Source organism: Diabrotica virgifera, chromosome 8, assembly GCF_917563875.1.
Source record: "Diabrotica virgifera virgifera chromosome 8, PGI_DIABVI_V3a".
Lineage (NCBI taxonomy): Eukaryota > Metazoa > Arthropoda > Insecta > Coleoptera > Chrysomelidae > Diabrotica > Diabrotica virgifera.
Window position 1 is genome coordinate 57,241,452 of NC_065450.1, and position 16,178 is coordinate 57,257,629.

Consider the following 16,178-nt stretch of genomic DNA (forward strand, 5'->3'; position numbering starts at 1 on the left):
TTTCTAGTTTTGACAAATGTCACATTTAAGAAAATATCCATAATATACGTATTAAAAAATAATCTTACGAATATTACGCGACAGTAAGAATAAATAAGAAAATAATGCTTCATTTTTACTCAAATTTGTTGTCATTGGGCAATAGCCGCTCGAGCCCTGCGGGCTCTCGTGTCTATTGCCAGACAACAAATTTTCGAAAAACTGTCGCATTATTTTCAATTTATTCTCACTCTCTTGTGATATTATACCCGATAATTTTTGATAATATCCCGTTGTCAAGTATTACGTCAGATGCCCTTCATCTTCGTTGCTACCAAAAAATACATTTAGTGGCATTAATGACAATTAATGTTTGAAAAATTATAAAAATGATGACTTTCAACCGTCAAATATTTATAACAACTGTGTGTTTAATAATGTACTAATTTGTACTTACATAAACAAATTACAATAAAATTTTGGTTTTGAATAGTTTTATTCATGAAATAATCGCAACAAAATGCACTCGATGTCTAAAATTATTATCGAATTTTTGCACTCGTGACACTTTGACATAATTTCACTCCCCTTCGGGTCGTGAAATTAAAACTGTCAAAGTGTCACTCGGGAAAAATTCGATAATTTTAGAGCTCTTGTGCAATTACTACTGATAATTTTTGATAATTTCCCGTCGTCAAGTATTTTACGTCAGATGCCGTGCGTAGGTACGCAAAAATACATTCAGTGACATTAATGACAATGAATGTTTTATAACTTGTCACAGAGAACACCAAGAGACAGGTTTAGTAAATATTCAGGATATATTAATATAATATTAGTTAAAATGATTTAAAAATATAGTTTTGTTCACGAAATAAATTTACCGAATTACTCTCGAGCTCTTAAATTATCGATTTGTTTTGCTCTCTTGACACTTTGACATAATTTAAAGACACAAATTAAAACTGCCAAAGTGTCACTCGCAATACAAATCGACAATTTTAGAGTTTTGTAATTACTACTGACTAATTAGGTATGAAAGTAAACTGTCCCTCCTGTCTTTTCCTTGAAAGGAACAATTTACTCATTGATAGATAAAAACTCTTTAATAGGAATTGTAAAATATACTTCAGTCACTTTAGTGTCCAAGAAATAGGTGTGGATCAAGTTTTCTTAGACCTGATGGTATTTAATGCTTTTTTACTTTGTCATAATCATTAACCTCATTACTAAATAGAAACTGATATAATATATATTCTAATCAGATCATTACAAATATAAAAATAGTTGTTAGAATTTTAAGATATTGAGGATAAATATTTAAAAATTATTAACTATTATTAGAATATAATGGTTAATCATAGCCATACTCCTTTATGGCTGGTAATGATAGTCCAAAATGCACTTAACATACACGACAAATATGCAAATACCAGAGTACTTTTAATTATTATAGGTAATCAGTGTGCTTATGCGGAAGGTAATATAGTAAGATATGTTGCGACATAACTGCCTAGAATGATATCCTAGTAATAAAATTAACTACTTTCTTTTCTCACTTTGAATCTAGTATAAACAATTTGCTAAATTAGTGGTGACATTATATTGTTTAAATATTGTTTCAATTAAATTTTAATAAAATACACTCACCGGCACAAAATTCCGCCACTAAAAAATTTTGATTAAGTTTGACAATTGAGGGGTATAGAATCAAAACCCGCTTTCTCCAAAATTTTCGTTTTTCACAAATCGCTAAAAACTTTTTAAAAAACAAACCATTAGTTATCACATGGATTTAAGTTTCATATTATGAAATTTAACCATAGAAGTCGATATTACATAATGAGTAAAATCCAACTATCGTCAATAATTAAATAGTTGGCATTTTTGTTTGGAGAAAGCGAGTTTTGAAGCAAACTTTTGGAGAAAGCAAGGTTTGAAACAATTTTCATTTTTGGAGGTGGAATTTTTAGTGCAGTCACTGAAGGTGGATATGAGCTATTACCTCCGATTTCGTTGAACCTCCATCGATTTGCATGAAAATTGGTGAATATGGTTAGAGGATATCTCAAGGAACAAAGGTGACATGGTGCCAACTTGCGCTTTTACCCTCGGGCTGGATTCCACCCCTCCTCGAGGGTGAAAATTATTTTATTAAAAATAACCCCACCATTCGATAGAGGGACAAATTATAAGCAAAATTTGTCATATAAAGTTATTAAAATAAATCAAAACTTTTTGAGTTATTAAAGATCAAAGATTTTAATTTTTCGCGAGAAAAATGCATGTTTTTATCCGATTTTTCATAAGTAACTCAAAAACTATATAGTAGGTCTGGATCCCGCGTATGAAAAAAAAGTTGATTAATATCAAGCTGAAAATTTGTAAATAGCTTAAGGGTGTCTAGTCGGATAAACTTTGATATATGGGAACACTGTAACAGGGGCAGTTTTAATTGTGGAACAGGTTAAAAATTTGGAACGGTCAGAACACGAAAATGGCACATTTATTTTGTCCGACAGAACAGACATAAACTCTCCGAACAGAGATTAAACTCTCATGCAAAAATCAGACTGCTATTTATCACCTGTCATAATTCCTGTCATTTGACATATTCTACATGTTCCACTCATTAAAACGCCAATTTGGTGATAAATAGCAGTCTGATTTTTGCATGAGAGTTTAATCTCTGTTCGGAGAGTTTAAGTCTGTTCTGTCGGACAAAATACATGAGCCGTTTTCGTGGTCTGACCGTTCCAAATTTTTAATCTGTTCCACAGTTAAAACTTCCCCTGTTCCAGTGTTCCCATATATTAATGTTTGTCCGACTAGACACCCTCAAGCTAATAACAAATTTTCAGCTTGCTATTAATCAACTTTTTTTTCATACGCGGGATCCAGACCTATAGGTCTGGATCCCGCGTTTGAAAAAAGTTGATTAATAGCAAGCTGAAAATTTGTTTATAGCTTAAGAGTGTCTAGTCGGATAAACTTTGATATATGGGAACACTGGAACAGGGGCAGTTTTATTTGTGGAACAGGTTAAAAATTTGGAACGGTCAGACCACGAAAACGACACATTTATTTTGTCCGACAGAACAGCCGTAAACTCTCCGAACAGAGATTGAACTCTCATGCAAAAATCAGACTGATATTTATCACGTGTCATAATTCCTGTCATTTGACATATTCTACATGTTCCACTCATTGGTGATAAATAGCAGTCTTCTTATTTTTGCATGAGAATTTAATCTCTGTTCGGAGAGTATAATTCTGTTCTGTCGGAAAAAATAAATGTGCCGTTTTCGTGGTCTGACCGTTCCAAATTTTTAACCTGTTCCACAATTAAAACTGCCCCTGTTCCAGTGTTCCCATATATTAAGGTTTGTCCGACTGGACACCCTTAAGCAATTAACAAATTTTTAGCTTTCTATTAATCAACTTTTTTTCATACGCGGGATCCAGACCTAATAAGTTTTTACAAAAAAGTTATTATTATGAAAATGGAGGCTAATAAAAAATCAATTAAACTCCTTACTAGAAAAATCTTTCAATGTTAACTAAAAGTGAGTTATAGGTAATTGAATGTATATTTCTTTCGTCGAGTATCCAAATCTAAGTATTCAATCTTAAATACCGGGAAAATGATGTATTTTATAACATAAACTTATTAAACATTTGTCAATCAAAGTTCATAGAAATATCTATCAAATAAGCCCTCGAACAAGTTGATAGCATTAAAATTTATGCACCAAAAATGTTTCAAAATGTGTCTTTTAAAAAATTTCCAAAAAATGTTATTGTTTTTTTGTAAATAACTCCGTTAATTTTTAAGATATCATGTTCACCTAAAAACTAGTTGAAAGTTAATCCCAAGAGATATTAAAAACGTCGAAATTAGTCTTTTAAACCTCTTAGTTTTTTAAAAATAAAAGGTTAAATGGCCCCGGTTACATGGTTCTCGCAGCAAAATAGAAAATTGAAACGTTTCTATCTCAGTTATTTTTTACTCTACTGAAATAGCAAGATCGGTAAAGTATTTAAAACAGAAAAAACTCAAATTTAGTTATATATCATTTTTTACGTATATTGAGTATTTTTGGGGTTATTATCAAAAGAAAATTAAAACGGCGATAATTTGAAAAATTCTGATTTTTTTAAATTATACCTTTTTTTCAAAAATATGCATTCTAAACCGGTCAAAATTGTTGAAATTATTACCTATGCTAACCTAAAGAAATTCTTGTGAGGATTACTACAAATTTTAAATTTTATGGAAATGGCGTATGTTTCATTTTTCACTTTTTCTAAAAAAATCGAAAGGGTTCTCTTATTTTCATCATAACTTGCTTAATTTTGATGCTATTAACTTCTACTTGAGCTCATTTGATAGGTATTTCGAAGTGCCTTGACAAGTGCTTAAAAGTATACTCTATACACTGCATCATTTTCCCGTTATGTAAGCTTGAATACTTAGATTTGAGTACTCGTCGAAAAAAATATATATTCAATTACCCATAACTCACTTTGAAATAACATTAGTTTAGTTATTTAAGTGGGGAGTGTATAAAATTTTTTTTTATCTTTAATCTTGATAATAATAGCTTTTTTTAAAAGCTTCTAGTTTTTGAGTAATATGTGAAAAACCGCTTTAAAACATGCATTTTTTGTAAGAAAAAATAAAATTTTTGCTATTTAATAACTCAAAAATATTGATTTATGTTAATAACTTTATATTACAAATTTCTCTTAGAAGTTGCCCCTCTATCGATTTCTGGTATTATTTTTAATAAAAAAATTTCACCCCGAGAAGGGGTGGCATCCACCCCCAGGGTAAAAGCGCAATTTGGCATAATGTCACCTTTGTTCCTTGAAGTATCTTCTAACTACTCACCAATTTTCATAAAAATCGATGAAGGTTCAACGAAATCGGAGGTGAAAACCTTCAGTGACCCCACTATTTACAGCTTTTGCTTTTTGCCGATTTTAATAGAATAAAAGTAATTTGCTTGATAGTGGTAAAACAGATCTTATCGGTTCCAATGAGGGTAGAGTTCTTGGAAGATCATGCCTATAATCTGGTTCTAATCTTTTTTCTTCTTAGGTTTTGCCCATTCATTTTGCATCGGTGTTCTTTTCCTTGCCTTTTTACCAGGTCCTACAGGAGTCTCTTGAACATCCATTAGAAATAGAAGAGAAATATTCCTGTAATACTACTTATTTTAAAAGAAAACATCTATGCAAATAGTTAGTATTAAAAGTTGATAGCTGATAAGTAGTAAACAAACACTGCTGTTGCATCAGACAAATAGAGTGATTAAAATCTGTGTGAGTCTCCTCGACTCACTTTACACATGCCTCCTATTGGTCGGTCGGAGAAAGACGGGTTTCATTCAGAACTGTCACAGGAGAAAGACGGGTTTGATTCAAAAGCCGACTTTTAACATTTAATTTATATTGGATAAAGCTAATTTTAAGTCAAACTAGTTCTGGAATCGTGTAGGGTTCAACAAATAGATTAAGAAAATATAAACAACTCAATTTCGGCCGTGGATGGAGAAAGCTAGTTTTGATTCTATATCCTTCAATTTATAACTTTATTATTTTGTATTACGATTTTCTAGACTCTTGCATTAGTTTGCAGGTACATTTATTTTACCGTTTGTTGTTATTCCGGTATCAAATTTTTTTTGCTTAGATGACATTATACGTAGACAAGGCGAAAACGGCGGGTTCGAAGGGAAAAATATTTCCATGAGATTTTTTTGCATAATCACATTCGTGAGACATCCCAGAATAAGGTCCAAGAAGTCGCTTAAGTGAAAAGTGGGCCAATTTTCTTTTAACAATTTTTTTTAAACAAATTGCAAGAATCCATATTTTTGGCCCGAACAATTTTTTCTTTAATTTTTTTGGACCATTCTGGACAAAAAAGGTCTCTTATAATTTTTCTCTAAAGTTGATCGTTTTCGACTTATAAGCAATTTAAAATTGAAAAAAACGAAAAATGGTGATTTTCAAGGCTTAATAACTCGGTTAAAAGTTATTATTATGAAAGTCAATATATGACTAAATCAAAGTTTGAAGCCCACCCTACAAGATCCTGAAGAAATTTTTGTCATTATTTTATTACTAAGCTAATAATAATAAGCGCCATGCACGTGTGCGGGGCTGTAAATGCTGAGTGCGAGAGAGAAGCTATTCCAGCAGTCCAATTGTGCATCTTACTGGCACTCACATTTACAGCAGCGTCAATACGATACAACCACTCATTGTTATTAATTAAAAATAACAGCTTAGTAGTAAATTAATGACACAGATTTCTTCAGGATCATGTAACGGCGACTTTAAAAATTGATTTAGTCACTTTCTAACTTTCAAAATAATAATTTTTGACCGAGTTATTAAGCCTTAAAAATGACCATTTTCGCGTTTTTCAAATTTTAACTTGCTTATAACTCGAAAAAGATCAACTTTAGAGAAAAATTATAAGAGACCTTTTTTGTCCAGAATGGTCCAAAAAACCTAAAAAAATTAGTCCGGGCCAAAATATTGATTTTTGCAATTTGATTAAAATAAAATTGTTAAAAAAAATTGGCCCACTTTTCTCGTAGGTGACTTCTTGAACCTTATTCTGGGATGTCTCACGAATGTGATTATGCAAAAATATCTCATGGGAATATTTTTCCCAACGAACCCGCCGTTTCCGCCTTGTCTAACGGGGTAAATGGAAGCGTTGTATTTTCTCCTTGCTTTAAAAAATCCTGTGAAAAAATTGACGAGCTGATTTTGTTTCATACTCCTTTCGTATTATCTCGGAGGTATCCCTAAGATTTTGTTTTTTGAATTATCCAAATATCTCTTTTCTTGTAAATTCTGTAAATAAAAACACTGCTTTCAAGTTTTATTTAATTAAAAATATCAAACGCACTAAAATTAACAACACAAAACAAAAATAACAACAAAACAAATAAATGCTCGATAGGATTGAGATCTGGGCTGCATGCTGGCCATTCTAATCTTATCAATTCAACCTCTATTTAAGATATTTTTGTTTATGAGTCAATCAGTGTTTTTATTTTGTAACGGGTAGTTCTTTTAAGGATGACAGACTCAGTAAAACACAAGTTAAAAATAAATCAAATATATTAAAGATAATTATATACAATTTAAAACAAATAAAATAAAATACAGTTCCATCTTCTGCAAAGGAAAAACAATATTAAACTTTATTACAGCGAACCGATCATATCAGCAACATTAAAATAATACTATAAACCATATATACAATAACAATATTGCTACGTTAAATCAACATAGCCTGGAGACCGCATTTCACTACAATGCAGTCACTCGCTCCTTGCTACTACCGCCTACTGCGATAACGATTGCGGCAAGACTCCACGTTACTACGGTGGCGTCTACCTAGGCATAGTCCCACCTCACAAACGGTGCATCTTTGCCAAGCCAGCTAAAGCTCGTTCAATACGCGAGCATCAGCTGTTGAGCCATAGTTAGTTCAATACGCTAACCATGACTGATTTTCTTATTCAATCAAGACATGTTATTTATATCCCCGTTTAGGCTTAAGCCTCTTCAGGGTACTGGAACTCCCTTTTTTTTTGCGGGAGTGTGTGGAACATGGTTGTTTTCGAAAAGAGTAACGTGTTGTAGAGAAGTGTGGGGTTAGACGGTGGTTTTTGCTAGTGCTGGGTTAGCTGGAGCGAGCGAGGAGAAGTAGTAATGCTATGCCATGTATTGCTAATCTCTGCGTTAGGTACCTGCCAAGCAGCGAAGGTAGCTGTCACTAGTGGAACGGCTCTTGGATTCAGCGTTTGGGATGCAGTTTGGTTACCTGCGATATAGTAGGGGAGTATTTTCTAGTATTTCGTGGAACTCATCGGGAAGTTCGTTTCTAGCTAATTGAAGAAGTTTAGCCGGAGGGAACGGAACTTTATTTTTGGGAATCCCGGTGAGTCTAAAACCGCGCCTATTGCAAGGTGTTTTTAGGATGTTTTTGGCTCTAATGTTAGAGCCGTTGATGACGCGCATTGTATACTTGCTGCCGAGAGAACTGATTCTGTCGACAATTTTGGGGACTTTAGCGAGTGGATGTACTAGTACAGATGGATACATCCTTCCCTTCCTCAGGCACTTCCTCAGAACCCTGCGTTCTGTGGCAGCTATTCTGTTGTTGGCTCGTGGTTTTAGCAGCGTATAGAGGCACGATCTGTAATCGATTATCGGTCTTATGAATGTTTTGTACGTGTGTACAAGTGTTTTGCTGGACGTACCTCCAAACCTTCCAGAAAGTGCTCCCAGGAGACGAGCTCTCTTCCTTACCTTGTTTAAGGTGTTTGTAACGTCAGTGTTCCAGTTGAGAGTCCAGTCGAAGTGAACTCCCAAATAGACCACCGAAGGACGATATTCGAGTCTCTCTCCCTGGAGAACGATCCTAGCCTCCTCGAAGGAGGATCGGCTACTAGGATGTCTGAAGGCGATCATCTGGGTTTTCGTGGCGTTAAGCGTTACTCTCCACCTGTTACACCATCTGACCATTTTGTCCAGCAATGTTTGTGCTTTTTCGAATACAGAGGGCTCTACACGGGTGCCCCTTGAAGAGCCTGCGGTGAGAAGGGCAGTATCATCTGCAAATAGTAGGACTGACTCGGATTGTCTAGCTGGTTTGGGAACGTCACTATTGTAGACTGTGTATAATATTGGGGCTAGTACTGAGCCTTGTGGCACTCCCGCTTGTGGAGTGAAAGAGGTGGATAATACTTCTGCGACTTTGACGCGAACTGTTCGATCTGAGAGATAGGAGTGTATGATTTTGATAAAAGTTATTGGCAGTCCAAAACGGCGTAATTTTTCAATCAGTCCGGCATGCCAGACTTGATCGAAGGCCTTTTGAACATCTAGGAATATGCCTATTGCGTGTCTTTGACGCTCGTTAATTGCTTGGGAGATGAAGGTGGCTGCTTCAATCAATGCATTTCGCGTGGAATGTTCAGCTCTGAATCCAAATTGGAAAGTGGGAAGAAGATGGTTGGCATCTAGGAATTCTACGAGTCTCTCCTTAAGGATCCTCTCATAGACTTTACCTAGAGTGTTGAGTAGAGAAATTGGTCTATAGGATTCAGTGCTGGTGGGGGGTTTTCCCGGCTTGGGAATTATAACAGTACTGGCTACCTTCCATGAGGCTGGAAAGTAGCACAGCTTGAGGCAGGCATTGATTGTTTGTGTAAGCAGCGGGATAATACTCTCAGGAAGTTTTTTGAGGCATCTTCTGTGGATACCATCAGGGCCAGGAGATGTGTTTTTGCCAAAATTACACATCTGCCTGATGGTTTCATCCTGCACAGGAGCTACCATCGGATGAGGGTAAGCTGCCATGTGCTGGATGGGGGTTTCGAGTATATCTTCCACTCTCAGTTCGACAGTACGTCTGTGTCGCTCGTCGAAGTTGGGGTTGTTGGGAGTGATAAAGACTGACTGAAGTGAGCTTTTAAAAGCCTCAGCCTTATCTTGTGGATTATTTAGTATGATGTCGTTAACAATGAGATGTGAATGTGGTTTATATTTTTGCCTTGTTAGGATTTTGTACAAATTTTGTACAGATTTTCTTATTCTCCTAGCTCGGCTTAAATATGCTCTCGATGCCCTCTCCTTCGGTTTCCCCCAGCGATGCTATGAAGAAGGATTGCGCAAACACGGACACTCCATCGGTCGTCTCTGGTAATAGCAGCTCATCGCTTGCCGAGGTATCATATCGTTACAATTTACAAAAAATTACAAGAAAAGAGATATTCAATTAATTCCAAAAACAAAATTTTAGTGATGCCTCCGGGATAATAGGTACGAAAGGAATATGAAATAAAATCAGCTCTTCAATTAAGTCACAGAATTTTTTAAAGTTAGGAGAAAATACAACGCTTCCAATCAGCCCCGTATAATACCATCTAAGTAAATTTTTTTGTTACTGGAATAACAACAAACGATATCAATACATGTATCTCCAAATTTATGCAGGAATCTTAAAAATCGGAGGACAAAAATAATAAAGTTATAGATTGTCAAACTTAATCAAACATTTTAGGGGCGGAATGTTTCGCGGGTGATTGTAATAACAGGTAGCGGTTTAACAATTATTATACAAAATTATGTTTTTGAGTTATGAAATATTCTTCGATTTTATAAGATACCAATAAAGGACACCCGTTACAAATAAACCCCCTGTTAGGATAGGTAAAATGTCCTCACTCCAGAATTAAATTTTTTTCTCCATTTTTACGTTCTATGTGATTCATAAATAAGACTCAGCACAATTTTAGTCTCCAAATTCAATCAATTTTAAAATTTCAATAAATTCACACACATAGTAGAGGTTTTACCAAACTTATTAATTTTTATAGACCCGTAGAGTGAATGCACATAAACTAAAAATCATAAATAATAACCTAAAAATCAGAATAGATCAAATATCAAAGTTTCTGTACAGGTTATGTTATACAGTGCGTCCATAAAGTAACGCATAAATTCATTATTTCGTAAACCGAAGACTTTAAGAAAAAATCCCGAAACAGGTCGATTTTTATTTTTAAATTACGATTTTTTGGCATACGTATAATATTAGTGACGTCATCCATCTGGGCGTGATGACGTAATCGATAATTTTTTTAAATGAGAATTGGGGTCATGTAATAGCTCATTTGAAAGGGTATGTAATTCTCTATTCAACAATATAAACATTAATATAATTAATTCGAGGTGGACATTTTTTACCCACCCTTGGGTGTACATGGAACCTAGAAAAGGTTGGGCGTTTAAGGTTTAAGGGGGTAGGAGCAAAATCTTGGTCCAATGCTATTTAAATGCATTCATTTTTTTTAACCCTGAAAAAAAAATAAACAATTTAAAAAAAATTTAAACGCAGAATGAAAGATTACATTGTTACTGAGGGCCGAAAGTCCCTTAGAATAAACAAAAAGCTTTTGCATTACAGATTTAAAATTAAAAATCACTAAATTTTCCCGTTTTTTCAACCCTGTAGCTTATTAAAATAAACATTACAAAAGTTTTCAGGGACTTTCGGCCTTCGGTAATAATGTAAGCTTTCATTTTAAGTTTAAATTTTTCAAAAACACTTATTAGTTTTCTCAGGATTCGAAAAAAAATGAATGCATTTAAAGAGCATTGGGCCAAGATTTTGCCCCTATACCTTAATAGTGTTTTCAGGTGATAAAAGATGGAAAAATCTAGTAAAAACTTCTAAAAACATTTGAAAACCTAGTTTTTCGCATAATATGATGTTCCATCCCCAATTGATCAGTGTTGGTACATGAGGGATCGGAGGGAACATTCGTCTCAAACTTTGGGAGCGTTTAGAAATGAGTTAATTAGCCCATAATATATCTCAATATTCTCCCCTCCCCCAACGATATTTACAAAATACTCGATTTCAGCATCTTTTAGAGATATGTTGCTGCTAGGGTGTGACTTTTCCATATACCTACTCTTTTTTTTTAACTTTCATTTTAAACTATTATCACAAAGTTTACTGTACCTACATAAGAACCCTGTAAGATAAACAAAGGTACAAATAGGTACCCAAATAAAGTATAAAGGTACTTTTATTTAACTTTTAATGCAAATTTAATTTTTTAGCAGACTGTAGACAAAATTACAAATTTTAACATTCATGTACAGCTTAAGTCATTAAAAAAGTACGAAAAAGTCCACATTAAAATATTTCTATTAAAATTAGAATAATAATTGCTGTCTTTTTTAGGCAACCATGTTTAGGAACATCTGTCTTGCTCTCCTCCTTTTTGTTGAAGTGGCGGTATGTGTTCAAAAACTCCAAGAACATTTTCAATGGAACATTTTAGATTATGAGTTTCCCACAGAAGCTATTCGAAGGAATGCTTTACTGACAGGAAGATTTAAGCCAGAAAATAATTTGCCAGTTGGTATGGAAATATGGCAAGACAAATTATTTATTTCAGTGCCGAGATGGAAAGAAGGTAAAGACATACCTTTTTTTTTAATTCTATTAAGCTCTAATTTATCAAAAAATGTATGGAAAAGTTAATGTATTTGGGAGAGTATACTGCTCGGGTTTTCTGCTCTTATACTTACTTACTTACTTAGTCCTAAGCCTTTCTACCTTTAGGTGTAAGGCTGGTGGAGTTGAGTTTGGCATTGTAGTCTCCATGCTTTCCGATCTTGCGCTAAGTTTCTTGCACTTTCCAATGTCAATCCCTTCTTCTCGACTTCTTTCCTGATTTCATCTACCCACATAACTCTTGGTCTCCCTCTTTTGTTTTTCCCCTGCACTCTCGTTTCGAACACTCGTTTTGTTAGCCTCTCGTTCGACATTCTACACACGTGCCCGAACCCTCTAAGTTGTCCTTCTACTATTTTTTCATTGATTGGTTCTAGTTTTAGGTTTTGTCTAATTGTTTCGTTTCGTATTTTGTCTGTCCTTTTTCTGTTTGCTATTTTCCTCAGGAACCTCATTTCCATAGCATTGACTCTGGATTTTTGTCTCCCCGTCAATGTCCATGTCTCGCTGCTGTACATGATTGTTGGTCTAACTACTGATTTAACGACTGCCGTTTTTACTTTTTCCGGTATCCCTTTTTTCCCAAAAAATGTTGTTTTCATAGTGTTAAATAAGCTTCCTGTTCGTCCCATTCTCTCGTTTATTTCCATGTCTTGTTTACCATTTGATTCGATTATTACTCCTAGGTATTTAAAATATTCCACTTGCTCTAGTTGTTTTCCGTCTAATTCTATTGCGTGTGTCTTCCTCGTATTTGAAATTATCATTGTTTTTGTTTTCTCTGTATTAATTTTCATATTTATGTTTGATAGTTCTTCTTTTAGGATTTCAAGATTGTTCTGTAAGTCTTCTCTGTTTTCTGCTATCAATACCATGTCGTCTGCAAATAGTAGCTCCGATAGTTGAGTCTGTTTCATTTGCCAGTATCCTAATGTTAGTTTTCTCATTCTTCTCTTGGCTTTCTTTATCGCTTCATCCAGTACCACCGAGAATAGCAGTGGACTCAGCACGCATCCCTGTTTGACGCCTTGACTTGTAGAAAATTCTCTGGATTCCTCGTTATTGGTTCTTATTGTATTTGTATTATTTTTGTACATATCCTTTATTACTTCTATTATGTGTCTGTCGACTCCCCTTTCTGTTAGTGTCTTCCAAACGTCCTTTCTTCGGATTCTGTCAAACGCCTTTTCCAGGTCAATGAAGCACATATGTATCTCTCTATTTTTCTTGATTACCTTCTCACTTACTTGTCTTAATGTGAATATTAGGTCTTGCGTGCTTCTGTCCTTCCTGAATCCACACTGTGTGTCTTCCATAGTTGTTTCTATTTGTGTTTTTATTCTTGTCTCTAGTATTCTTGCTAATACCTTCCCAGGGATACTTGATATGGTGATACCTCGGTAATTATTACAGTTTCTCTTGTCTCCCTTTTTGTGTATTGGTAATATAATGTCTTTCTTCCAGTCCTTTGGTAATTCTGCTCTATTTATGATATCATTCATTAGTTCTTTCATGCTATCCATTCCCTCTGTCCCCATGAATTTTATCATTCCCGGGGTGATATGATCCTTGCCTGGTGCTTTGCCCAGTTTTACTCTTTCTATTGCTTTCTCTAATTCCTCTCTTGTTATGGATTCCACTTGTTGTTCTTCATTCCTTTCTTGTATCTCCCCTATGTTGTCCTTGTCTACATGAGTTAGCTCTTTGAAATGTTCTCTCCATCTTTCCATTATTTGTTTTTCTTCTGTTAGTACGTTTCCATTCTTGTCTTTTATATTCGGCATCGTGTGCTCTTTCTTTTGTCTGAGTTGTTTTAATGCGCCGTAGAAGAGTTTTTGGTTTTCCCTATAATTTTTTGTCATTTTTTGTCCAAATATCTCCCATGACCTTTCCTTTCCTGCTTTCACCGCTATTTTAACCTCTTTCCTTTTTTCTTTATATGCTTCGTAATCTTCCGGGTGTTTTGTGCTTAGGTATCTTTTCCATTTGTCTTTTTTGTTCTTTATTTTCTCTCGTATTTCTTCCGTCCACCATTCTGTTCTCCTCATGTTAGTGTTTGCTATTTTTGCTTTCCCGCAAGTTTCCTCAGCTGCTTTGATTATGCTGGTTTTTAGATATTCCCATTTTTTTTCTATATTTGTATTTTTTGCCCTACCTTTCAAAGTATTATCTAATTTTTCTTGGAATTTCTTCTTATATATTTCCTCTTTTAATTTGTAACTTTTTATTTTTTCATTTACTACCTTTCTTCTCTTTTCTTCTTTTTCCTCTGTTGTTCTCATTCTCATTATTACTAGATGGTGGTCACTGCCAATCTCCGAGCCTCTTTTCACTTTCGTATCCTGTACTCTTTTCCATTTGTTGCTGCTTACCAAAAAGTAATCTATGATTGATTTTTCGTTTCTGCTGTCTTGTATTCTCGTGTATTTGTGTACTTCTTTATGTTTAAATTTTGTATTTGTTATAACTAGTTTATTCTCCATACATATTTCTATTATTCTTTCACCATTTCTGTTTAGCATTTCTTCTCCTTCTTTTCCCATGCACTCCTCTATTCCGCTGTTGTTGTTTCCGACTCTACCGTTTAGATCTCCCATTACAATTATGTTTTCTTCCCCATTATCAATTTGCATTTGGAGCTCCTCGAAAAATTTATCTTTCTCTTCCTTTCTTGCATCTTCATTTACTCCGTAGGCTGTTATTATTGTCCATATTTCTTCGTCCATCAGTTTAATTTTCACCGATAATATTCTCTGGTTAACATATGTTTCTTCTATAACGTGTTGTAGTCTATTCGGTGCAATTATTATCCCGACTCCTTCTTTTGCTCTCTCTTTTGTATCCGCTCCTACCCAAAGTAACCAATATCCTTTGTGTATTTTCTTAAGACCTTTTCCTTTCATCTTCGTTTCTGTTATTCCTAGTATTTCTATTTTTTGTCTTATCATATCTTCTACCAGTTCTTCCTCTTTTCCATTGATGCTTCTCACATTCCATGTTCCCATTTTTATCTCTCCTTTTTTCTGCAATCTAGCTTTCCCCTTTTTCCTATTTTCATCCTTGTTTACCTTTGCATCATCTTTTTCCCTATCGCTTTTCCCATTCATTGCCTTGGTTGTCATTGTTGTGGGTCCGGTCTCATTATTTTCTTTTAGTTTTTTGAAGTCCCTTCCCCGATATTTCTGTGAGTTAGTATAAGTTTCTCTTTATTATGGTCCCATTTCCACTCCTTTCCATTAATCTCCAGTTTCATATATCCTATCTTCGTAGTATTACCTTTGTCTTTTTCTTCTTTTGCCATTTTCCTAATTTTTGCTTGTATTTCCCTTTCCTTTCTTGTTAAATCTGATTCTATATACACCTTTTGTCCCTGTAGATTTTTCAGTTTTCCTTTGTTTTTTAGTACACTCATCTTATCCGTTAGGTTTTCCATTTCTGCTACAAAGATTTGGTCGCCGATCTTCACCGCTCCTCTCAGTCTGACCTCTAATTTCAGATTTCTTCCTATGAAGTGTTCTACTGACTCCTTTACAGGCTTTCCGTCGGTAGCATCTAGTGTTAGGCCTTTTAATACTATATTATTTCTCCGTCTATCTTTTTCCAATTGTTCTATTCTATTGTTTGCCATTTTTAAACCTTCTTCCAATTTTTCGTTTTTTTCTTTCAGCTCCTTAATATATTCCATCGTTTCTTTTTGGTCTTTCCGTATGGTTCTTATTTCTGCCATCATTTCATCATTTTTCCACATAACTTCCCGCATCATTTTTATCATCTCTTCATTTGTGTCGTTGCTTTTATTCGGTGTTCGTCTCGTCAGGTTACTCTTTTCAAAATATAATTTATCTTCTTTATATTTTTTCTTCTTAGATTCTTCGTCGCCACTATCAGATAGTTCTTCATTCTTTCTATAGGTTTCCTTTCGGATTGTTCCTGTTCCGCCACTGGCCATTTTAAATTAAATGTTAACCTCAGCACTAATATAAATATTATTATTATACACTTAGAAGTTTATTTTTATTTCGCACAAGAACTCTTTTTAAGTTTAACGATTATCGATAACGATAGGTCTTTTAAAAAACCGGTGTTTTTATTGTGATAGGTTTCGAATTCGAAATTACCTTATCGCCAATAC

At 34.4% G+C, this 16,178-nt stretch overlaps 1 protein-coding gene across 4 annotated transcripts in view; it reads left to right on the forward strand.

Annotated features, from left to right (window-relative positions):
* The window catches only part of LOC126889912 (protein yellow), a 138,803-nt gene that overhangs the window by 109,750 nt on the left and 12,875 nt on the right, over nt 1–16,178 (forward strand). For all 4 annotated transcript variants that reach the window (XM_050658634.1, XM_050658635.1, XM_050658636.1 and 1 more), the window contains exon 2: nt 11,771–12,005. In XM_050658634.1, coding sequence (XP_050514591.1) covers nt 11,777–12,005 — 229 coding nt within the window. In that variant the 5' untranslated portion in view covers nt 11,771–11,776. The remainder of the gene's footprint in view (nt 1–11,770; nt 12,006–16,178) is intronic.